Consider the following 25,985-nt stretch of genomic DNA (forward strand, 5'->3'; position numbering starts at 1 on the left):
TAGATATAATACAGATGAACAAATGATAAAGCTCGGGTTGCTGAATATTAGATCCCTTACTTCAAAAGCACTTATTGTTGATATGATCACAGACTATAACCTAGATGTGTTGTGTTTGACAGAAACCTGGCTGAAACCAGAGGATTACATTACTTTAAATACACAGATCCCTACCAAGACGAAAACACAGGAATTTTCTCTGTAAATCATCTGTGAATTTACATTTGTTTTTTGTTTTTTTTTCTCACTGTTAAGCAGCCATGTGCCACTTTTGACAAGCCAGTGCTGCTCTGTCTCTTGTTGTTGCTGTGGTGCTGAGGGTAATGATTGAGATGTAGTTTGACCAATGTTTGCAATACGCACATGACCAACTGACCAATGGCGTGCGAGAAGGCGGGACCTAAAGCAATGCTTTCATTCAGATGTTGTGATTCCCCTCCACTCTGACATCATAGCTTCCTCGCCCCTTCTTCTTTAAGGTTACAGTTAGGTAGGCGCACCTGCCTGGCTGTTCCCACATAATGAATTCCCCGATCGAGGAGCTTCACTAATAATAAGCTTTCTCCTTGATGGTGGCATTCTGAAAATAAAATATCAATTAACTAACATGTATTATAATGATTTTTATATTGTAGTACATAACCTGAAGTAATAGGGTGGTGGACTTGGTCAGAGTAGAAATGTTTTCCAGGCAGACAAAACTGTCTGCCTATTGTAAGTTGCTTAGGACAAAAGCATCCGCTAAATGCCCTAAATGTAAATGTATTCCAATCACCAGCCATTTAGTCACACATTACTACCTGCCCTGGACATAACAATACTGCTTGTTATGCTCTCTAATGATCATACTAAAAGGAAAACATTCAGGTTAATGTTTGTGATCAACATAGTGCCACAAAATGTTGTGAGTAGATAAACATCTACTGAATCCGGAACATCCCTTTGATTTGATTAGCAATTAACTTGAACTACTTTTTTTTTTCATCTGAAGCAATACAGTTAAAGTACAAAGACAGTAAATCAGGACACTATAAAGGAACATGAGAGGCTGTGAGGATGACAGAGCAAGAGCTGGAAACAAACATCAGTGAAGAATGAAGAGTTTAGTATGTTTACTGCTGCTGTTGGAAACCTTTGTGTGTGTCGTACAGCATCAGGTAGATGGAGGACTCAATGAGAATGAGATCAGTCAACAGCTCAGATCTGAGGACGGAAGACAGAATCCACCTCAAACAGACAGTTTGAGAGATGAAGCTTCAACTGACAGCCAACAAAACTACCATCTGTTCTTCACTGACATCCATGCAGCGCTGAGAGAACTGACCGCCACCGTTACAGAGCAGAAAGTGAACATCAGAGAACTGACCGCCACCGTTACAGAGCAGAAAGTGAACATCAGAGAACTGACCACCACAGTTACAGAGCAGAAAGTGAACATCAGAGAACTGACCGCCACCGTTACAGAGCAGAAAGTGAACATCAGAGAACTGACCGCCACCGTTACAGAGCAGAAAGTGAACATCAGAGAACTGACCACCACAGTTACAGAGCAGAAAACCATCAACAGAGCTTTAGAGACGAGACTGAGGGAACAACAGACGTTTATCCTGGAAGAGATGAACAAGAAAAATGATGGTACTTTAAAACATTCACTCTTTTATCAATGATCCTCCAAGTAAAACACAAATGCAATACATCGCATAGTATACTGTGTAAAAATGTGTTATATATGTATTACAATAAGCAGTGTGAATTTCATTTAACAGAATTATTATTTTCTTCACAGAAATATCAAATCTTTGTCACGGGGTGACAAAAAGGCAGGGCGGAACCTTTTTTTTAGGGGGGTGTTTCCCCGTCGGAGCATTTCCGGTTTTCATGGCCAATCACGGGGTAATGAATGAAGAAACGAGTGGCAGCTGCGAGAGATGAGGGAGGCGATCAGCGATTGGGACACGTGTCTTAATAATGGAGATAAAAAGGCATTTTGAACAGGGACGAGGAGAGGAGAGGAGGACACGAAGAGATGTGAGGCACGCAGCACGTGAGCGCCGTAGCCGCTGATGCGGAGGGAGGCCGCGAGAGAGAGAAAGAGACAGAGATAAAACTTCGGCTGGATTGTGGGTGTAAGCCTTGGTTGCACCGTGAGTCTGTTGAATTGCAGTTTTATTGTGGAAATGAGCACGAGTGGAACCTTGCAGTGTGTGGTGGATATGCGAGTGTGGGAATTGTTTCTGCTGTTCACTCGCAGTCACAGCTGTTCATTAACCTCTTCTCTGCCTGAATCTGCTGTATTGGTGAAACCCCACTTTAACCTCCTTCTCTGCCTGAGCCCTGTGAGTGTACAGCTGCAGTGGTGAAATACCATTAACCTCTTCTCTGCCTGAGCCCTGTGAGTGTACAGCTGTGCTGGTGAAGTAGTATTAACCTCTTCTCTGCCTGAGCCCTGTGAGTGTACAGCTACGCTGGTGAAGTGTCCATTAACCTCTTCTCTGCCTGAACCCTGTGAGTGTACAGCTGTGCTGGTGAAATGTCCATTAACCTCTTCTCTGCCTGAACCCTGTGCTGAGATACGTGAAGAGAACGCTGAAGAAGAGAACGCGGAAGCTGTGAATTATGTTCATTCCTCTCTCTGTCTGAAGGTGTCGAGATACACGAAGAGTACGCTGAAGAAGAGACTTTTTAAGCAACTTTTTATTTATTTAATAAAGAACATTTATTTTTAATTCTGTGTCTGTCTCCTTCGTGTTCACGGTCAGCTCCTCAGGGGCGGCACGCAAGCGAAGGGGTGGGCGGCCCGCTGGCGCTCCACCCCGACCTGTGACATCTTACTCTGAGTCAAGTGGAGGAGTTGAGAAAGGAAAATAGAGGTGAAACCGCTTTAATGATGTTAAATTCAGTGTATACATTATCAGTGTAAAAGGATAGTATTACAATTTTGCTTATGTTTTTCAATAACAGACAGAGAAATACAGGGGTTCCCCAGGGTTCAGTTGGAACATCACCTGCAGCTCAACCTGGCAAAGACTGAGCTTCTCGTCCTCCCTGCCAATCCGTCTATACAACACGACTTCACCATCCAGCTAGAGTCATCATCAATCACCCCATCAAGGTCGGTCAGAAATCTCGGAGTAACGCTTGATGACCAGCTGTCCTTCACAGATCACATTTCAAAGACAGCTCGATCATGCAGGTTTGCGCTGCACAACATCAGGAAGATCAGGCCTTTCCTAACTGAGCATGCAACACAACTTCTCGTCCAGGCCCTGGTCATCTCTAGGCTTGACTACTGTAATGCTCTTTTGGCCGGACTTCCAGCATGTGCAACAAAACCTCTACAGATGATCCAGAATGCTGCAGCTCGTCTTGTCTTCAACGAGCCCAAGAGGGCCCACGTCACCCCTCTGTTAATCTCTCTGCACTGGCTACCTCTCACTGCTCGCATCAAGTTCAAGGCATTGACGCTTGCTTACAGATCTATCACAGGCTCAGCTCCCTCCTACTTTCACTCACTCCTACGAGCCTACATCCCTACCAGACGCCTACGATCGATCAACGAGCGACGTCTCGTGGTTCCATCACAGAGAGCCACAAAATCACTTTCCAGAACATTCTCATTCACAGCTCCATGCTGGTGGAACGCTCTCCCCGGCCTCATCCGGAATGCAGAATCACTGGCAACATTCAAAAAACAGCTAAAAACCCATCTCTTCCGTGAGTACTTAACCTCATAAAAAAAAAAAATAATAAAAAAAAAACCTTCGAAACATCACTTATCAGGCTTATGCTACTCTGAATAATGCCTGAACTTTGTATTCTGAGCACTTCTTGCGTTGTTGTTGTTTTTGCCTCTTCATGATGACTCGCTTAATTTAGTCCTAATTTGTAAGTCGCTTTGGATAAAAGCGTCTGCTAAATGACTAAATGTAAATGTAAATAGCTTTTTCAGCTGCACTGATGCAATCTGGCAATGGTCATATTGGTCCTTTTACCTCTGACATCACACTAACCTACAGGAACATCTTCGCAAACATAGGGAACGCATACAACCCAATCACAGGTAATTATCAATGAAATGAGTCATAAAACTCAGTTTATAGTAATGAAAACCCTTCTGCTCCATTCAGACCTGTGCAGTTGTGTAATGTGTATTAGGCTACGTTCACACTGCATTCTGAAATGACCCAATTCCGAATTTTTTTTTTTTTTTTTTGCCCCTATGCGACCTGTATCTGATCTTTTCATGACAGTCTGAACGACACAGATCCGATCTTTTCAAATGCGACCCAGGCCACTTGGGTATGTGGTCCCAAATCCGATACGTATCCGATCTTTTGAAATGCGACTTCAGTCTGAACGGCCAGGTCGCATGTATCCGACCCGCACGTCATTGATACGCGACAATCGTCATAATTCTGCGTTGAAGTAGTCGTCGGTTTGAAAACGGACTGCATATTCGTCGGGCTGAGGTAAATCTGCCGAACGCGTCGACCTCGACGAGCCCGTTAATAAAAAAATAAATTAAAAAAAAGCCCACGGCCACCATCATTATATATCCAATGACTAACGTTATGTTAACTTGTTTGTGCTGATATTAGATAGGTCAGCGGCTGCTGTCTGGCTCTTGTGTAACGGTCGCTGCGCGCGCTCGTGTGTGTGTGTGTGTGTGTGTGTGTGAGTGAATCACAGCTAGTTGAAGTTTAGCTACTTCCGCAAACAACAAGTGACGTCGTTGACCGTTGAGTACTCTTCTGCGCATGCGGGTCACTTCTGGGTCATTTCACGTTCACACAGGAGATCACAAAAGGTTGCATTTAATTGGAAATGTGAACGGCCTTGCAAAAAATCGGAATTGAGCATTAAGCCCTGCAGTGTGAACACAGCCTTAGAGAATTAAATGATCTGCCATCTTTCAAAACTATTACACAGTGTGTTTGGTAAATAAACAATCATACAGGAAACATCTGATTCTGTGTCTCTTGTTATTTGATTTAGGTATTTTCACAGCCCCACTGAAAGGAGCGTACATGTTCAGAGTCTCTGTATTTGGTGTTGGCGGAACTCCAACATATGTAGCCATTATTAAGAATGGAGAGCGTACGGTTATGGCACATGATATTCAGGCTCATGATCGGTTAAACTCCTCGAATGGAGTTGTGTTGATCCTGGAGGTTGGAGATGTGAGACTTTTGTCTGGCAGGAGGATATATGATGACCCGAATACCCACAACTCTTTCAGTGGTTTCCTACTGTTTCCCTTAAGATAACAGGAGCTTTGCAGAATGTGAATCCAATAATTCTGAATGTTCAGCGTATGATTTAAGATGGAAATCGTGAAGTATCTTTGACATATGAATCTGTAATAATGAGGACTAATGTGTGTATGAAATGTGCAATAGATTAGTGTATAAAAGTCTGAGCTGTCTATAAATGTAACTTTGTATAGAGTTTCAGCACTGAGACCGGATCCATGAATTTCACGTTACTTAAAAGTGATAAAGTTTCAAATCTTGTTTTTAAATATTATCTTTTTAAGTGTACTTTGTAACTGATCCTTGATCTGTATCTCTCAATCCTACATAAATAAACAAGAGAATAAAAAGACATTGTGGCATTTTCTTTTTCCTCATGTGGCAAAGGTGGTGTTATAAAGGGTTAAAGAGATTTGGTACTCTATTATACTGATTCCAAAAGGAACGACTGCGCCACCCAGGATTAAATACCCAGGAAAGACCCAATGGCCCACAGGTTCGATTTTTCACAAGATGACCCAGAGACTTGGATACTTGGACTAAAAGGTATAAATCTTTATTAATAATCATAAAGCTATATTTTGTTTTGGTCTGCTTCTTATAATGTATGACTTCAGAACTGTTGGTAGAGTCCAAAAATTGTAGATGTATAGAGGATGATGTATCCCAGTACAAGTTTAGTTGTACTGATACACCGAAAGATAACTTCACGTTTAGTTCAATAACATTTTTATTGAGTCCTCCGCCATGCACACATCCCAACAACCAAAACAAAAGTAACAGTCTTCTTCGCTTCCCCCGAGAGGGGAAAACACCCCACGCAACAGTGACCCCTTACGGCAAGATATGCTGTTAACATAACACACAGGAGTAACAATCTCCCTCTCTCTAAAGAGAAAAAAACAAAACAAAAAACAGCTAACCTGTCATAGTGTATTAAATAAGAACAACAATACAACATAAAAGGTTATTAGTAAGGGGGGGGGGAACTCATGCTTGAGTTCATTTAACAGTCCAGCATCCTTCATAGAGAGCCCTAAGAAGTGAGGTTGAGGAAGCTCCCTTTTTTGTAAGACAGTCTGCAAGTTGATCTTTTGTTTCAGACCATAACACTTGATCAACCCTCTTGGTTTGGATCAGTTCTTTTATCGAACTGATTTCCAAACGCAGTCTTTTCTCAGCAACAAACTTAGTAGACTTAAGTGCATCAACAAGAGAGAAATTATCGGTGACACAGATTATGGGTACAGGAGAAGCAGTACAACCAGCATTCAGTTCAGAAAACAGAGTTGACAAAAAAATTGCATTATCAATCCCCTCAGACATAGCAAGCGTTTCACCTGCAAGAGTGCTTCTGACAACTCTCTTAATTCTCTTAGATTGCCATGAAATAGGAGAGAACTGCCCATTTTCGCCCATCAAAACGATGAAGTACCCACCTTGAGTACCCCCATCTGAAAGATTTGCAAACGATGCATCAGTGAATGTAACCATCTTTAAGTTACTGTCTTTCCCAAGCAGTTGAAAATTCAACTGAACTGACTTGGTCTTGAGTTTACAGACTACCCTGTTAGCTTCATTAATGTTCTGTACTGTAGCTTGTTTGAGACAAGATGCCAAATTACTTGCATCAAACATGACATCAGGCCTGCTCTGTCTCGCAACCCACAGAAGTTGACCTATCTTTGACCTAAGTTGTTCTCTCTCCTCTTCTGTGAGAGGTGAAGCGGACTCTGCTGCTCGTGAAGGCGTGATATGTATGGGCTGCAGGTGCTGAATGTATGTCATTTGGTGTATTTGTACCTTCTTGCCTAAAGTCACAAAATCCACACCCACATAGGAAAAGTTATTGTGAGCTTCACGACCTACATTGAACTTTGACCTAAGGTAAGGTATGACACTCTCTGAAAACAGCTGTGAACCTCCCCATATGAAATCATCAACGTGACAAGCAAGTACACCAGTTACATTCGCGTTCTCATCAAGCCAGTAGAAAACTGCAGGGTCAACCTTAGACACAATACCTCCTGCTTCAGTCATAATGCTTTTAACTCTGTTATACCAATACAATGAGGCATCAGCTAAACCATACACACATTTTCTTAGTTTCCAAAGTGTCCCTGTGCCCTTGGCCTCCAGTGGTGGTTTGATAAAAATGTCTCTGGACAGCTCCATGCCTTGTAGGAAGGCAGATTTTATGTCCATTGAGTGAAGTTCCCATTGTCTTTGACATAACACTGCCACTAGAAGTCTCAGTGACTCTGAGGCACAAGTCGGCGAGTCCTTTTGCAGCTCAGAAACTTGTAGCTCCTCAAATCCTCGTGCAACAAGTCTTGCTTTGGGAACTAATCCATTTTCAGTCTCTTTCAAAGTGCACACCCATCGAGTGGAGACGCACTTTTGTCCTTTGTCCTCAACTTCTTCAAACACCTCGTTCTGTCTCCAATTTTGTATTTCCTTTTTTTTTGCTTCATCAAAAGACACATCCTTAGTCACAAAAACATCCTCATGAGTATCCGAATTTGGAACCTCTTTCTGGACACGAAGATCCTCTAATTGTGACAGATCTGCTGATTCACTGTTACCAGCAACCTCCGCAGGCTCAAGTAGCTCCAAGTTATACCAGTTCTTATATTTTCCAGTGGCTTTTCCAGCACGTCCTAGCACCTTTGCTGTTTGTGAAACACCACTTGCTTGGTTTTTAAATGTAACAATTTGTCCAGTCTTTATGTTAATGTTTCCAATGTCTGGTCTCTCTGCTTCTGCATTTTCAAGAGCAGGTAAAGGATCATTCTCTGTGTTTTCTACATTTGTCTCTTCTTCAATGGTGTCCACTGTAGGTTTTCCTTGATTATTCTCCTCAGAGACAATCTGAGGCTCTTCATTTTCATGAGTAACTTTTCTTAACCTAAGTTGGTGCACTCTGACACAGGTGCCTCCATGTCTGACAAAAACAACTGCACTATCCTGTCCAATGACCACTCCAGGCCCTTTCCATTCTGGACAGTCCACTCGTTTGTAATAAACCTTATCTCCAGGTTCGTATCGCTCGTCAGTGGGCCGTAACTGTTTCTTTAGAGCTCTCCGTATCCTCTCCGAACATTCAGCTTCTGTAAAAGCCTTTCTTGCAGCATGCAGGGCTGAAATGTGCTTAGCAACCCATTCACTCTTGGTAGTCCCCTCTAGAGCCGGTGCTTTGTCAATTAACACTGAGGGCAGATTAGGATTCTGCCCGAACACCAGCTGATGTGGACTGTACCCATGGACACTTTGCATACAGTTCTTTGCCATCAAGGCCCAGTCCATTGCAGTGCTCCAGTCACATTCAGTACTAGCTTTCACTTTCATTATGATCTCAGTTAGGGTTTGATTATGGCGCTCCAACAGTCCATTGCTCCAGGGGCTGTAGGCAGGTGTTGTCTTAACTTCAATATTAAAGTTCTCGGCCATGTCTCTCACTTCTTCATTATTAAACTCGCCACCATTGTCACTGAATAGCTTTTGTGGTGGGCCATGTACACTGATCCAATCGTGGATAAAACGCTTGACAATTTCAGAAGCCCTCTTGGTGGTGAGAACACTACCAGCACTAAAACGAGTAAACTGGTCAATAATGTGTAGGTACCAGACCCCTGGCTCAAGCTCGTGCAAATCTATAGCAACTGTTTCATTATACGTAGATGCCAGTGGTAATCCGACAGCAGGTTTTGGTTTGGTTCTACAGTATTTCTGACACGCTTCACACAGGTTTATGATCTTTTGCAACAGGCTGGGGCATTCTGCGTCCTTGTTGCCAGAATTATTCATAAGTCTTAGTAGTTTGTCTGCAGAGGCATGCCCGAACTGTTTATGAAGCTTTTCCAAAACTTTCATCTTCTCACTTGTGTTCATCTTGTCTGTGATTGACAATATTTCATCTTCAACCGTTAATATCTGATCAGAGTGAGCAGGATTTTTATTGTCATTGTCCACAATGTTCACACAATAATGTCCAGAGCTTGTAAAGTCTAGTTTGACCGGCTGGTTGAACATTACTGCGCTGTCATTTTCCATGTCCAGAACGGTCCCTGCCCTTTTTAATGATGTCTTACAGGTACCACTTCTGTTTCAATATTACACTTCATGTTGCCAATCTTTGCAGGAATCTTGACTCTTTTTCCTGAGTAAACTACTTTTCCATCTCCAAACTTGAAAGGCCTGTGACTTTCTGCTTCTGTTTCTTTCATCATCTTTACACTTTTCTTCTGTAACACAGTACTGTAGTTGTCAAGCCACTCTTGTCCACAGACTGTCCTAGTACAAGCAGTGTCTATTATTGCTGAGCCAAAACATTCGGTCATGAATATTTCTGCATCTGTCGGTGATTCTTTGGTGTACAGAGTAATATTACACTCTTCCATGTCAGTTTTATCTTCTGTAATCTTAACACTCTCACCTTTATGGGGACAATCTTTGACCCAGTGATATGTACTTTGGCACACTGCACATTTCGATCGCCGTCCGTACTTATCTAGCGGGTTAGTACCGGGCTGTGGAGTTTTCTGATGAGCGCTTTGCTGCCAGGACTTACTTTTTTGCCGTCGCTGCTCTGTCACAAACACGGACTCCTGGCTAATACTTTGTGCTGCCGCGCTCGTTTTTCCGCCAAATATTCTCTTCAGAGCGGACTTCATCGAGGCATAAGTTAAGTCAGTGCATGCAGTTAGAGCCAACTGCCTATCCGTCATATCCAAACACGCAGTGTCCAAAAGCTTAAAAGCTAAAACTGCGTCGGGTAGCTCCATGTTGTACTTTTTCATCCGAGAATAGCGCTGTTCGAAATCAATAATATAGTCCGCCATGGACATGTTCGCTTCTTTCATAATCCGGTCAAAATCTGAGTAAGCATCGTAGATCCTGTCCTTTTCCTCTTTAAGGAACAAAGCATCCAGTTTCGCTAACAAAGTGGTCATTCCAGTGTCTTTATTTAGATCATCTACCGGAATTTCCATCGCCGTATCCCGTGCCCTTCCTGATAGCGCCAGGGCGACTGCAAGAGCTTGTTTTTTTTTTTCCAAATCGGTAACTCTGGTCCAAATGTTGACTTCATTCTTCCAGCTTTCGTAAGGTTTTCCTTCTTCAAACGTTGGTGGAACCCTGTAGTTAGCAGCCATCCTCTGCTACCATGATACACCGAAAGATAACTTCACGTTTAGTTCAATAACATTTTTATTGAGTCCTCCGCCATGCACACATCCCAACAACCAAAACAAAAGTAACAGTCTTCTTCGCTTCCCCCGAGAGGGGAAAACACCCCACGCAACAGTGCCCCCTTACGGCAAGATATGCTGTTAACATAACACACAGGAGTAACAGTACACCCATTTTAATGTTTTCTATAGATGTAATAATTATTCCTCCTGAGATTAGAATAGCATTGCCGTTTATGCTGATGCTTCAAATAGCAGGTGAAGGAAACAATATGTTCGAACTAGGGATGGGTACCGAAACCCGGTATTAAACGAGCCCCGATGCTGAATTATGAAAGGCCGCTGGATCGATAAGCTCGGACGTTATCGGTTCTGCTGTCGGTACTGGAGAAATTAAGAAAGTAGGCTACATGTGCTATTTATTATTGCTATTAAGAAATTATTATCTTGCTAATTTAATATCGCCAGCAACTTCTATATATAATAATATTGAACCATTTTTCTGTGATGCATTTTGGCTAAAGAGAGAGAGTGTGTGTGTGTGTGAGAGAGAGAGAGCGATCTTTCACGCGAAGCCATGGCGCGCACAACACAACAGCCCTGCTTAAAGGTAGGGTAGGCAGGAATTTTCAAAAAAAAAAAAAAAAATCCAAATTTGTTTAAACTTTCTTTTATATATTAATACATAATTCAAATGTAAGTACTCTGAAAAAGAGAGTATAAAAATCGAGTGTCTGTAGTCCTCTCAGGACTGCAATAAACACAGCTACTTATTCCATTCGCTCCCACCCCCTCCCTTCTGGGCTCCTTCCAAAGCCACGCCCCCAAAACACATGAACGCGCGATGCCGACGTCTGCAGCTGGAGGACGCGTTTGCCAGTGCCAAGCGGAGGAGAGGAGCGCAGTGCATGTAGTGACATCATGTCAGAATCACATGTAATAAAATACCTAACTTTATCATTATGAATATAAACAACTTTCATGGCTGTTGTTAGTACTCACTATCAAGCTAGCATATCGATACGGGTAAAGTTTAAAATATATTGAGGTTGATTCGGTAGCAAAGCTAAAAACAGGTTGCATTGATACACGTTTTACCATTACCTCTGTGATGAAGGTGAATTTCGTGTAAGATTCATAACATAATACGGTGTTTTGCATGTAAGCGCTTCCACGATGAAAGCACTGTTGGCTCTGAAGAGGACAAACGTTACACTCCGGTGACAAGTAGCCTTCCTTTCTACCTTACTAGTAGACTTTTTATGCAGGTACTTGGGAATTGTGACTGCTCTTTCTCTGCCATTATTGTGATTCTTCCTTGCTATCCGTGCCTCTTCCCCTCTTCAAGTCAAACGGGTGCGCGCGTGCATGCAGGGGTGGTTGCCATGGTAGTGAGGGAGAGTGACAGTCCATTGTGCCGCAAACTCCTGCTTACTCGGTGTAGTGAGCTGAATATTTCCGGGAACGGTGACATGTGATGAGTGCACACAGGGCAGCGCACGCAGTGGGGCTCGGGCACGAGACATGAAGGCATCTGATTGGTTCTTTACATTCGCACCGAGTGGCAGTGATTGGTCAGAGTTTTTACTGTCCTGCAGCTGCTACAGAGGTCTGATTGTTTTCATTCCTTTTTCTGAACACATAATGTATTGACTACTCTCAGGATGGAAGGACCATTTCACCCAGTATAAAAAAAAGTGTTTCTGAACAGGATTACCTACTATAGCTTTAACGAGTGACGATGAGGACAGAACTAAACATTCAAACGGTTACACTTTAGATCTTTGATATTAAACTAATTTTATTTTAGATTTAGACTTCCAATGATTATAAAAAGGAAGATATTTGAGGTATAACCATTAAAAACTAAAGCCGCATGCATGCCATTCTGTCTTGCACAACTTCCTTCCCTTCACAGCGGTGCGCTGTCATTTCTCCCTAAAACCCAAACGTAAAGTCAGAATCTGCACCATCGGTGATTGTTGTAAAATGTAGTCTAACTACTGTTGCAAAACTGAGGGACACGTTTGATAATAAAACCTATTAAAAGTACCAAAATTGACACGATAGGCGCTGTTCCAAATGCGGCGCGCGCTCCGAAACACACCGCAACGAGACAAGCAACGTATATTTTGGGCTTCGTGTGCGCGTCTAAACGGTCAAATATACACACAAATATGTCAAAATGGCCGTCTTGGAGATTCACTTAAACACAGTTTATGTCTTAAATGAACGTAAATAGTTGGGAGAAAATATGATGCGTAATAATGATTAGATCTGCATTTGGTCTTAAAGAGGCAGCAGTCTAATAATCCTGCTGACAATTGCTCCATTAATGTGAATCAAACAACAAAAGGCGAAGAGAAAATCACTCACAGCTCTTGAATGAATAATTTCGGCTTTTATAAGCTTTTATCTATCTATGATAAACTTATGCAGTTTTATTTTACATCTGACTTTATTAGATGTCTTGTACTTTGTTTTTGGTGTCCTATGTCTTCTGTATAAAACACAAAAGCCTGCACCCTTCTGCATAACGTTTTGTTAAAGCATTCTTTTTTCTTTTGCTGTAGATATTTATTTTACATTTCAAAATATAAAGCAATATTAATTATATATATATATATATATATATATATAAAACTTTTCCTTTTTTTTTTTATATAACAAAAGGAACCGATAAGAATACCGTTAAAGTACAGGATCGATAAGGAGTATCGGTAAGAGTAGTAATACCGTTAAAACCTTAACGATACCCATCCCTAGTTCGAACATCTATAAAAAAGGAGAAAGTAAGCAGATAAAGGAAAGCACAAGAAGACCTCCAGATGATGAGAAGAAACAAGAGGAAGAAGAGAAAAGGGAAACTCACAAAACAGAAAAGGTGAAAAAAAAGGGTTAATAAAAGAAAAAGAAAGTAATGCATCAGATAGAGGAAAACAGCAAGACAGCAAGGAAGAAATACAGCCACAAACCTTTGACACTGGCAAGGATGCAGGTTTTGAAAATGTGGAAATAAAAGCAAGAGACAGTGGAGATTGTCCTTTGAATAACCCCACAGACGACTGTGTCACTGGTCAGAGAAAGTCCCCATATGTTGTCACAAAAGGAGAAATTCAGCGCAGAAAGGAAGGGGAGAATATGTCCTCTAATGTTTTCAGATCTGCTAGGAGTAAGTTCATTTTTAAATTGATAAGGTCAATCTATTTAGTGTCACGGTACGCAAACAGGTAAGATCCAAGTGCAGCTTTATTGGGGTAATCCGTATTCGTAATCCAGTCCAGGCAAGGGTCAAAATCATACATGCAATCCAAAAACAATCCAAAAACAAGACAAGAACAAAACAAGAACAAAACAAGAACAAAACAAGAACTCAGGAAGTGGCGTGACATTAAACAAGAACTCCGTGACAAACACTGAAACAAACAGGGTATATATACACACAGATAATAACAAGGTGACGGGAAACAGCTGTGTGCAATGATCAATGAGTGACAGAACAGGATGATGGGAAATGTAGTATGAGTGAATGACACTGTGGGGGAAGAGGGCCTCTAGTGGTTACCCAGGGAAACACAAACCAGACACTGTGACATTTAGTTATCAGGTGTGTTTTATATTTGTTTTCATCTCTCTATTAGTTTTATTTTAGTTCTAATGCACTACTGTTCATTTTTCGCAACGGGGCGCAAACAAAATCTGCCTTAATTAATCCTCAATCTTCCCCCAAAAATTAAGACTAAGACAACCATTTTCTAGTGCACTAACAGAGGGAGAGGCTTTGGACCTAGCCACTGGTTTAACTAAAAGCCTGTGTCAAAATGTCAGTCCAAAGTTGGTACGTAAAGACATAAGTGACCACAATGCAGAGGTGACCAGGTACAGTACATTTTCTTAATGCAGAGCTATTGTTTGTACGTTGCTGATATTTGATGTAATTTTATTAACCGATTCATCTTTTTCTTTTCATTAAAGGACAATTCTGGCTACTGTACGTGACAAGTGGATGGAGTGTTAGGTTTCAATATCAGAGAGTCTAAAATGAAAGCAGAACAAAGAAATTTCATACGCAGCACCAGGCCCGGACTGGCCATCGGGAGCACCGGGAGAATTCCCGGTGGCCTGGCGACTAATTTGGCCTGCTACCAGCGAGCGTTTTTTATTTATTTATTTTATATTACTACTTTTTCCAGTGCTCATTTTCGAATTCGTCATTCAATAAAATTATTATTATAAAATAAAATCATGAATCTGTTAGTCTTGACTGGCAAGGCTACGATTCAATTTAAGCCTCAGCCAAACGGTTAAACAGAAAATGCGAGCAGCACCCGATGATGGAGAGAAAACGACCAGGTGGAGCAGAGAGGGAAAGGACAAAGAAAAAGAAAGCACTCCAAGAACAAGCAGCCAAATGTTGCAAAATTACTGACCTGTTCAGGGCTTCAAGTGCAGGTCAGTTTCATCTGTAAATGCTGTACTTTTTATCTTAGTTAACTTAGTATTGAACTGCTAGCAAATGTAAGCGGTAGCGCCCCTATTACTCTGAAGGAGATTAATATTATTTAGTGTAAAGTTACATTAGTAATTTAGCAGACAAATATTACCATTTATATGGTAGGTACTGGGAGCAGGGAGACAGGAGTGATAGTGCAGACATCAACAAAAAATAATGCAATAACATTTTGTTAGACAATTTGGAAAATTATGTCTGCCCATTTGTGAGGTTTAAAACTTTTCCCCCCTTTTTTTTAATCAAATGAAGTTGGAGACAGTCAACCAAGCACTAGCTGTGGTGCAATGATCACACATCAGATTTAGACAGGGATTGAGATGACTTGTAGAAGCAAAATAAGAAAAAACATTTTAAATATAGTGTTGCTAAATGTTGGATATTTAAGTAATTTTAAGATAAAAACAACAACATTTTGTCATAAATATAATACTTAGATTTTTTACTAAAATAAATTGAGATTCTGGGCAAATAAATTAGCCTACAATAAGGTTGTAGTCTCTGGCGTGCAGTGACTTGTGGGGTAGGCAAGGCTGCCAAGGATCCTTCTGATGTATCTTGCATTCACGAGAAAAGGACGCATTAGCAGGCCGCATTTTGAAGGAGCCTTCGAAGGATTAATGTTTTTTGTACATTTGGAATGCTGTCAGTACAGAGAACAACGACAAAAATCGGTGTTGCCTACACCGTGTTATCCTCTACAGTAGTCGATTGTCGAGTTCACGCGCGTGATCATAGGTACTAAACCTATGCGCGTGAACTCGACAATCGACTACTGTGGACTTCGACCGAAAACAGGATGTAAATACAGGTATGTGCGCTGGCTGAATTAACATCACTTTTATTCATATCTTTCACATCTACTGCAGTCAGATTCACCGCGTTCACTCTGAAGGAATCACTCACATGACCTGTGCACTTGTAATGACACATCAAGGATGTTAAGAGGCTAAAAGCAGGTTTAAAACTTGCCCCATTGAAGTCAACAGGGTGCAAATTTTAAAAAGAGGATAACACGGTGTGAATGCACCATGGCTGCTGCGGATGGCGTGCGGGGGAGGCGCTCTCTCCTCTCCATCTGGGGATACACCAGCATCCTCCCCAGCTCCTCCAGGAACAGCCTCCTTTTGAAGGTTTTCTCCTGGTTCCAGGAAGGGTCAACAGCCACCCACAGGACAAAGGCGTTGAAAGCAGAGACATCTATTAGATTGTAGAAGAGCGCCATCGGCCAGTAGCTGGAATGCAGACCTAGGGTCCACGGTGCGAGCTGTTGCGTAATGTGTCGGTCCGGGTGTCGTTATCTTGGGTGGCACGAAGCGGAGCGTCTCGGTGTTAGTGGGTGACCAGTGAAGTCCATTTTTTGATGTCCACATAGGATCGGGTGTCTCCTGTGTGTCATCCAGTTCTTCACTCTGAGTTGGGTGACTTGGGTCAGATGAGGAGTCAGAATCCGAAGTCAGCTGAAACACCACATCATCTTCTGACGTGCTCTCCGTTTCACTACCATCAGACTCCGGCTCGCTGTCTGTTGGTTCAGCAGTAACGTAGTCCACTACTTCAGTGATCGTGTAGCTTTTCTTCATCTTGTCGAGTTTGAAATGGCCGCATCAAAGATGTGTTATTGTTATTGGTATCCTAATGGTATCCTAATGTTATTGGTATCCTTGGTATCCTCTGGTATCCTAATGTTATTGGTAGACTGCACGTCTGGCCATATCTATACAAAATACCATCACAAGTGATATATACAACTATATCATTTTAATTAGACCAGGAGTTAGGCTCAAAAGAAACAGTATGCTGTTGGGAGAGTGTTTTTATATTACCACAGCAGTGTTCAGTCAGTGGATTAAATCATTTAGCCTACTGGATTAACGATTGATCAATCAACAGATTAACTCATACTGTCAAATTACTAAAACGTCATTCGAATTTGACAAATAATCAATTTTCTTGTCCCTAATAGTCAACATAATGCAGGGGAAACTGTAAAATGAACTGCAGCAGTGCTGCTAAACTTAAACTTGCATCATAAAATTACAACACTCGAACTAAATGTGTGAATTAAACTCACTGAGACTGTCGACGGTTTCTTTTCCATGCATCATTTTACTATATCCATGTTTGTGGTTACAGTCAAATCATATAAAACAGTGAAATCGCCCTCGAACTCTTCTGCCTTGCCTGGACTCGAGATAGTGACGTGAGCTGAGCTCCACTGAAAATCTTCTTTCCTATTGGTTGTCGCTCGCGAAAATCGCTTCTCATTTGCATAAAGTTGAAATTTCTGAACTTTTGTCGCGTCTCGTGTCGCTTGACACGCCCACATTCTGTCGCCAACGGTCACTGTCGCTCGTGTCGCCGGAAGTCGCCAGCGCTCCATTGAAATGAATGGGATCATGTCGCTGCGTGTTGCTGGCGGTGTGAACGGGGCTTAAGGGTTAAAAGATTTTTTTTTAAACGCCTGTTGTCAAATTCTACCCAGCAAATGGATTAGATCCTAGTGTTGTACTAGTTATTAGATATACTTTGTATTAAAATGGTCTATACAGCATTACCCCTAAGATTATAAAAAGCTTTTTTTATTTTATTATGTACTAGTTTAGCCTATAGTGCAGAGAATTTTGTTGTGAATACATTTGTAAAAATACTCTTTATTTGAATGAGTGGGTAGCCGTTGTTGCCTTTAACCCTCTGGGGACTAAGCCCTTTTTGGTCCGTTTTCTCTATTTTTACATTTGGGCTTATAAACCATATGTAATGGAGATGGAACACCATGTGTTTGGTATCTATGGATTCAGAAGACCCTAAGCTAACATAAGAATGCATGTAATGTGTTTATAAAGCAAGTATAGGTAAAACATTTACAATATACTAGAGAAGTTTATTTTAGTCATTTATTACTGAAAATCACACCTCACAACAATAGTGAACAGTTTTTGAACAAAATATATATTTTTCAAACCCTTTGCTTGACATAAATTTGTAATTGTTCAATCAAAAGTGTAAAGAACAATGAAATAATGAACTTTATATACAAACAGTCCCAGGCGTTTTGTCAGCTTCGGATTTCTCCTTGTCACTTTCCAGTAATTGTTCCAGAACTTGTTCTGAGGTAAATCTTTTACTGCTTGCCATCATAAAAGTGCTAAAACAATAAAATAATAATGCTATAATTGCTAATATGCTATATATATATTATAATCGTTCTGTCTCTTTCTCATATAAATCTGTGTTGTGTAATTCTCCGCTCCGTTCGCTCTCTGTCTCCTTCTCCACTCGACGCTGTTTGCGTCATATCACTTACAGTACCACCCCTTGCAAGGCTAAAGAGTCCTCTGATTAGCTAGAATACGTCATGGTAACCTTCCTCTGATTGGGTAAGAAAAATATTCCTCCCAGCGGCAATTTTTCCATTGGCCTTTGCGCGTGGAATATTCCTAACAACATCGATTTCATTGGCCTTAAACGAATTGGTATTAAGCAACAAGGAAGTGTGTATTCCATATAACACTGTTTTCAGCAGAATCTGAGGAAGACGGCAAAAAAGACCACATCTCTCTATCATTAATTGTTTTTAAGATAATTACACATTTGTAAAAGTATGCCATTTTGGGCGGTACCGAAATCACATCACGAAATCACATCATGAAATAAATGTGTTTCTCCAAAACACGTTGAACACAATTATTGGCACCCTTTTATTAAATACTTTTTGCAATCTCCTTTTGACAAGATACCAGCTCTGAGTATTCTTCTATAATGCCGGATGAGTTTGGAGAACACCTGACAGGAGATCAGAGACCATTCCTCCATACAGAATCTCTCCAGATCCTTCAGATTCCCAGATCCATGTTGGTGCTTCTTCTCTTCAGTTCACTCCACTCATCAGATCAGGGAACTGGGATGGTCATGGCAGAAGCTATATTTTGTGCTCCCTAACACATTTTTGTGTTGATTTTGATGTTTGTTTTGGATCATTGTCCTGATGGAAGATCCAACCACGGCCCATTATAAGATTTCTAGCAGAAGGCGTCAGGTTTTGATTTTTTATCCGTTGATATTTGATAGAATCCACGATGCCATGTATCTGAATAAGAAGTCCAGGACCTCCAGCAGAAAAATAGGCCCACAACATTAAAGATCCAGTGGTATATTAAATTGTACACATGGGGCACTTTTTATCCTTGTGTGCACCAAACCCATCTATCGTGTTTACTCCCAAAAAGCTCTTTTTTTTTTTTTGTCTCATCTGACCACAGAACCCTGTGCCGTTTGAAGTTCCAGTCGTGTCTGACCACTGAATATGCTGGAGTTTGTTTTTGGAGGAGCGAGGAGCATTTTTCTTGAAACCCTCCCAAACAACATGTGGTGATGTAGGTTTTTTCAGGGTTTTTTTGGGCTTTCTGACCCCAAGACTCAACTAATCTCTGCAATTCTCCATCTGTGATCCTTGAAGAGTCTTTGGCCACTCAAACTTTCATCCTCACCGTGCATTAAGATAATATAGACACACATCCTCTTCCAGGCAGATTCGTAACATCTTTAGTTGATTGGAACTTCTTAATTATTGCCCTGATTGTCAAAATGGGGATTTTCAATTCTTTAGCTATTTTCTTACAGCCACTTTCTATTTTGTGATGGTTAACGATCTTTTAATGCACATCAGAACTATATTCTTTGGTTTTACTCATTGTGATGGATGATTAAGGGGATTTGGCCTTTGTGTTTCCTCATATTTAAAATCATGTGAAACAAGAAGTCATGGCTGGACAATTTCATGTTCCTAGTCACCCTGGTGTGCTAAAAAAAGGTAAATATTAATGGCAATATACTTCAGAGATATTTTACTCGTAAAAAATTCTAGGGGTGAAAGATCAAAAGGATAAACAATGCAGATTTATTTTTTACGGCCAGTTTTGATCATATTTACCAGGGGTGCCATTAATTCTGACCATGACTGTATATGATAATGTTAGTGAATTTATTTTAATTGTTCTGATTCTCCAAGACTTATTGAGCAGCATAGTTGATGGGTCAAATGTAAGCCTGGCAAAAGACCATTTTTGCTCTGTCACTTCTGAGAACCATCATGCACGTTAAAATCAAAGCTTTTTACTAATACCGTACATTGTTAAAATCAAAAGTTGTAAGTGCCAACATTAGTAAATGCAGTGAACTAACATGAATAAACATTGAACAGCAGTTTTTTAAAATAAATAACACTGTCAAAAATAAATAAATAAAATTAAGTTCATACTGGAGTGATTAAAACCAAAAAAGCGCAAAGCAAGTTGTTGTTAGCTAGCTGTTAATTTTATTCAGTTGTTATCTATATGGTAGAAAAATAAAGACTATTACTTAAAATAAACCTTTTGATGCTACTTTTTTTAGTTTAACTTTTTAATATCAATATGATTATATAACAAAATTATAATTTTATCTTACAAAACTATGAAATCCAGTGGTAAAATCTGCTCTTTTTTTAAATAAGAGGGCAAGATAGGACAACAGTGTCTGTTGGCCACCAACGAAGACAATTTTTGACCCGGGAAAAACCCTGAAACCATTGTATAATAAAATGCACTGAAACACTAGACCTTATTAGTAGTATTGACAAACTTTACCTCAGTGTGCTTCTTTCTCTGCTTCTTCATTCTTCAGTGTTGTCCTCAATGCCATAGATATTTGGACCTATTCTCTGGCCATGAAACTAATAAATGAACAATGGGATCATCAATACTACTCGATCTTAGCGCTGCGTTCGATACTATAGATCACACAATACTCTTAGATCGACTACAAAATTATACTGGTGTTCAAGGACAAGCTTTAAGCTGGTTCAGATCATACTTATCTGACCGCTACCATTTTGTGTATTTAAATGAAGAAAAATCGATCATAACTCCAGTAAACTATGGAGTGCCACAGGGATCTGTGTTAGGCCCTTTATTATTGTCAATATATATGCTGCCAGTTGGAAATATTTTAAGGAAACATGGAATTAGTTTCCATTGTTATGCTGATGAGACTCAAATCTGTATTTCATCACAGCCAGATGAAAACGCTAAATTATCCAAATTGACAGTGTGTTAAAGATATAAAAGATTGGATGACGCGCAATTTTCTTTTATTAAATCCAGACAAGACAGAGGTACTAATCATCGGTTCAACAAACCGCCCACAAAACCTCTCACTCTATAACTTTAACATAGTAGGATGTCCTGTTACTTTATCCTCTACAGTAAAAGACCTGGGTGTTATACTAGACTGCAACCTGTCTTTTGAAAATCATATTTCATATGTTACAAGAACAGCCTTTTTCCACCTTAGAAACATTGCTAAGCCATGTAACATGCTATCAGTTTCTGATGCGGAAAAGTTAGTTCATGCATTCATGACCTCGAGACTAGATTACTGTAATGCTTTATTAGCTGGTTGTCCTGCATCCTCAATTAACAAGCTACAGTTAGTCCAAAATGCCGCCGCTAGAGTTCTTACTAGATCAAGAAAATATGATCATATAACACCAATTTTATCATCACTACATTGGTTACCTATAAAGTTCCGTATTAATTACAAGGTATTGCTACTGACTTATAAAGCCCTAAACGGCTTAGCTCCAGTCTATTTAACGGATCTTCTATCGCCCTATAATCCATCGTGCTCTTTAAGATCACTAAATTCAAGGCTTTTGGTCATACGAAGCTGCTATGAAGCTGCTTTGATACAATCTGTATTGTGAAAAGCGCTATATAAATAAACTTGACTTGACTAATACACCCGTACTAATAAACAAAATAAAACTCAGAAATAAAACTTACGGAAAGAAATTGGCACATAATCTGGTATCCAGCTCGTCATCGTCATTAATGTAGCACATGTGATCTTCTCAGACAATCTGACTTCATTTGGCTGGTTCCTGAAAAACATAAAAATCAAAATTAGATTCAAATATAACATTTCCATTCAAATGCGGTTATGAAAAGCAGTAGTACACCGACTGAAGCAAAATCTTTTAACACTTAGCTTTAGAAGGTATATTGCACACTCATATCCAGACAGGACTGCTATGGTCTCCCAATTCTTACTGCCACTGTTGCTCAATGACTGTCTGTGTCCTCTCTGGAGCTGTCACACTACTCCTCTGTCCTTCCTGCTGCTGCTGAGGTCAAGTCAAGTCAAGTCAATTTATTTATAGAGCACAACATAAACACAACGTTTGTTGATCCACAGTGCTTTACAGACGGTCAAAAGGTTAATGGAGAAAAGGTAATAATAATAATAACAATAAAAGAATATATATATAAAAAAAAAAAAAATGCATACACAACATCACTCAAATGCAAGAGTATAAAAATAAGTCTTTAAACTAGATTTAAAAACGTTGAGTGAAGGAGAGGCCCTGATATTATAGGGTCAGCTGTTCCAAAGTTTAGGGGAAGCAACCGCGAAAGCTCTATCACCTTTGGATTTGCAGCGTGAACGAGGGACAGATAAAAGAAGCTGGTTACAAGATCTTAATGACCTAAAGGTTGTATATGGCTGGATAAGGTCACAGATATAATCCGGGGCTGATTTTTGCAGTGCCTTATATACAAAAAGAAGGATCTTAAAATCAACTCTGAATTTGATAGGGAGCCAGTGCAAAGAAGCAAGAACAGGAGTAATATGCTCCCGCTTTTTTGTTCCTGTCAGCAATCTGGCTGCCGCGTTTTGAACCATCTGAAGCCGAGATAGAGTGCTTTGAGAAAGGCCGACATACAGAGAATTACAATAGTCCAGTCTTGAAGAGATGAGTGCGTGGATGACAATTTCAAGATCCTTTTGAGAAAGAAAATGTTTTACCTTCGCAACAGATCTGAGGTGGAAGAAACTACTCTTTACAACCGTGTTTACCTGTTTTTCGAATTGTAATAAAGGATCAAAGTGAACCCCTAGATTTTTTACATGGGGTTGTACGCTATAACTAAGGGAGCCTAACCTACTTGTCAGAGTGGTATTGAGTGCAGCGGGGCCTAGCAGAAGCACCTCAGTTTTTTCAGTGTTTAGTTGCAGGAAATTGTTAGCCATCCAATTTTCACTTCGTCAAGACATGAGAAAAGAAGTTGAAAAGAGGAGTCATTTTCAAGTTTGATTGGAAGGTAAAGTTGTAGGTCATCGGCGTAGCAGTGATAGTTTATACTATATTTCTGGAGAATGGAGCCCAAGGGAAGCATGTAGAGTGAGAACAATAAAGGGCCAAGAATAGATCCCTGAGGAACACCATAAGGGACGGGTGCAGTAAGTGAGGTAAACGACCCAATATTTACTGAAAACGTTCTACCCTTTAAATAAGAGGTGAACCATTGTAATGCCGTGCCTTGAACCCCTACTGCATATTGAAGTCGATTCAAGAGGATGTCATGGTCAATAGTGTCGAAAGCTGCACTCAGATCTAACAGTAACAGAATGACAGATGACCCTGAATCAGTTGACAACAAAAGATCATTCGTAACTTTAAGCAAGGCTGACTCTGTACTGTGAAGCGCTCTAAAACCAGATTGGAACTTATCCAAAATGTTAAACGCATCCAGGTAAGAAGTAAACTGTGAAAGCACTGCTTTCTCTAAAACCTTGGAAATAAATGGGAGTTTAGAAATTGGCCGGTAGTTACTAAGAACAGATGGATCAAGGTGAGATCTTTTTAGCAGGGGCTGTACAGAAGCATGTTTAAAAGACTCAGGGAAAACCCCGCTAGACAAAGAACTGTTTATAATAGTCAAAAGCGCAGGGCTAATGGTGTCTAATACCTCTCTAAGCAAACGGCCAGGCAGTACATCAGATTGACAGTAAGTCAATTTCATCTTAGAAATTAATGCACTTAATTGAGTTGGAGTCACTGGTTTAAAACTAGTGAAATTGCTAGGAGGAGAGATCGGGGGAGAAACAGCCATGTCAGAAGGAGAGAGGTGAGATCTGATATCTAGTATCTTCTGTACAAAGAAACCTAAAAATTCTGTGCAGGTCTCGAGATTGCCAACAGGTGCTGAGCAAGAGGCTGGATTAAGAACTGAGTTTATAGTTTTAAAAAGAACTTTTGGCCTGTTTGCATTCATGGAAATCAAATTTGAAAAGTATTGAGATTTTGCATCACTGACCAACTTTTGATAGGAGGCAAGACAATCTTTTAAAATTTGATAAGAGACCTGAAGCCCATCCTTTTTCCACCTGCGTTCAGCCCTTCTGCACTCCCGTCTGAGCACACGGGTAGAGGCATTTAACCAAGGTTGAGAATTAGATTTAGGTTGTTGCCTTCTAGGCTTTAGAGGGGCAACAGTATCCAATGTAGTAGAACAGGCAGAATTGAGGGCGAGAACCAGCTGGTCAGTGTTCATATCAGGTGACAAAGAGACCTCACAATAAGAAAAAATTGTAGAGAATTGTAGTGCAGTTGTGGCATGAAAAACACGGGAGCTGCACACAGGCTGAGAGAGGATGGGCTGTACATATGGGACTGCAGGTTCAAATAATACAGAATAGTGATCAGAGATACCAGTATCAATTACTTCACATGAATGTATAGAAAAACCGCGAGTCAAAATAAGATCTAGTGTATGGCCCAGGTTATGAGTGGGAGAAGAGACACACTGTGCAAAACTGAGCGAGTCAATGAGATTCATAAAAATTTTAACCATAGGTTTAGAGGGGCAGCAAACATGGATATTAAAATCCCCCAGAACCAACAGTCTATCACAGCGCGACACTTGATTTGACAGGAAGTCTGAGAGCTCATGGATAAACGTTGTGCTAACTTTGGGTGGTCTGTAAATCAGGATGCAAATTAGAGGACCATTAAGGTCGATGTGCAGGAGTTGTGCTTCAAAACTAGAAAAAGCATCTACAGGCAGTAGTTGACATTTAAATGACTTCTTGAAAATTGTAGCTAGACCGCCACCAGTCTCTGTAAGTGACTATTAAACAAAAGAAGTTAAGTCAATATAGCAATCATGATTAGGGCAGCACAATATAACGTTTTAGCATATCCGCAAAATAGTGACATCACAGGATGTGTTGATGTCATGCACTTATAGTGATCTTAGTTGATCGGTTTTGGTTCGGAAAAAATACAAAAAGTTTTATCACAATGAATGCTATACCTTCTCTTCCTTTTTTTATACGCTGGACGGTTGTCCTCGTCATCCTCTGTTTGGAGATCGGATGTCTGCAGTGCTCTGGGGAGCAACAGCCAAGCCTCACTAAATGTATCTGAGAAAAAAAAAAAAAAAAAATAGAAAATAAATTCATTTTAGAATAGTTTTAATGTTTCCACTCATTAAATTCTAATAATATATTTATTCTTGAAGTTAATGCCAGTTGATTAATACTTAAATCATAATTTAATCCTACTTTTTGTTGCCCTTATCCTTATGGTGTGACTTGGCCAGGATTCGTCAGGAGGGTCGCCTCTCATCACTACCCTGTTGCATTTCTCCCTTACTTTAAAGGGATACTCCACTTTTTTCGGAAATAAGCTCATTTTACAACTCCCCCAGAGTTAAACAGTTGAGTTTTACCGTTTTAGAATCCATTCAGCCGAACTCCGTGTCTGACGGTACCACTTTTAGCATAGCTTAGCACAGATCATTGATTCTGATGAGTCCAGTAGCATTTCTTTCAAAATGACCAAAGAGTTTCAATATTTTTCCTATTTAAAACTTGACTCTTCTGTAGTTAAACCGTGTACTAAGATCGACGGAAAATGAAAAGTTGCGATTTTCTAAGCCTATATGGCTAGGAACTACTCTCATTCCAGCGTAATAATCAAGGAACTATGTGGCTGTACCATGAGTGCAGCAGGCGTAATGATATGACGCAGCGCCTGAAAATAGTCCCCAGCTCGGTAACTTCTTCCAACGTGACCGGGACTAAGTTTGTCTAACCTATTAGACCTATTTTCAGGCGCAGCGTCATATCATTACGCCTGCTGCACTCATGGTACAGCCGCACAGTTCCTTGATTATTACGCCGGAATGAGAGTAGTTCCTAGCCATA

At 40.4% G+C, this 25,985-nt stretch overlaps 1 protein-coding gene across 1 annotated transcript in view; it reads left to right on the forward strand.

The window, feature by feature from the left end:
• The first annotated feature begins 1,062 nt into the window (after positions 1 to 1,062).
• Positions 1,063 to 25,985, forward strand: part of LOC311289228 (uncharacterized protein) — a 213,321-nt gene continuing 188,398 nt past the window's right edge. Inside the window, exon 1 of the mRNA XM_084407064.1 lies at positions 1,063 to 1,635. Within this exon, the coding sequence (XP_084263190.1) occupies positions 1,095 to 1,635 (541 nt within the window). The 5' untranslated portion in view covers positions 1,063 to 1,094. The remainder of the gene's footprint in view (positions 1,636 to 25,985) is intronic.

Source organism: Rutilus rutilus (assembly GCF_951802725.1).
Source record: "Rutilus rutilus genome assembly, chromosome: 4".
Lineage (NCBI taxonomy): Eukaryota > Metazoa > Chordata > Actinopteri > Cypriniformes > Leuciscidae > Rutilus > Rutilus rutilus.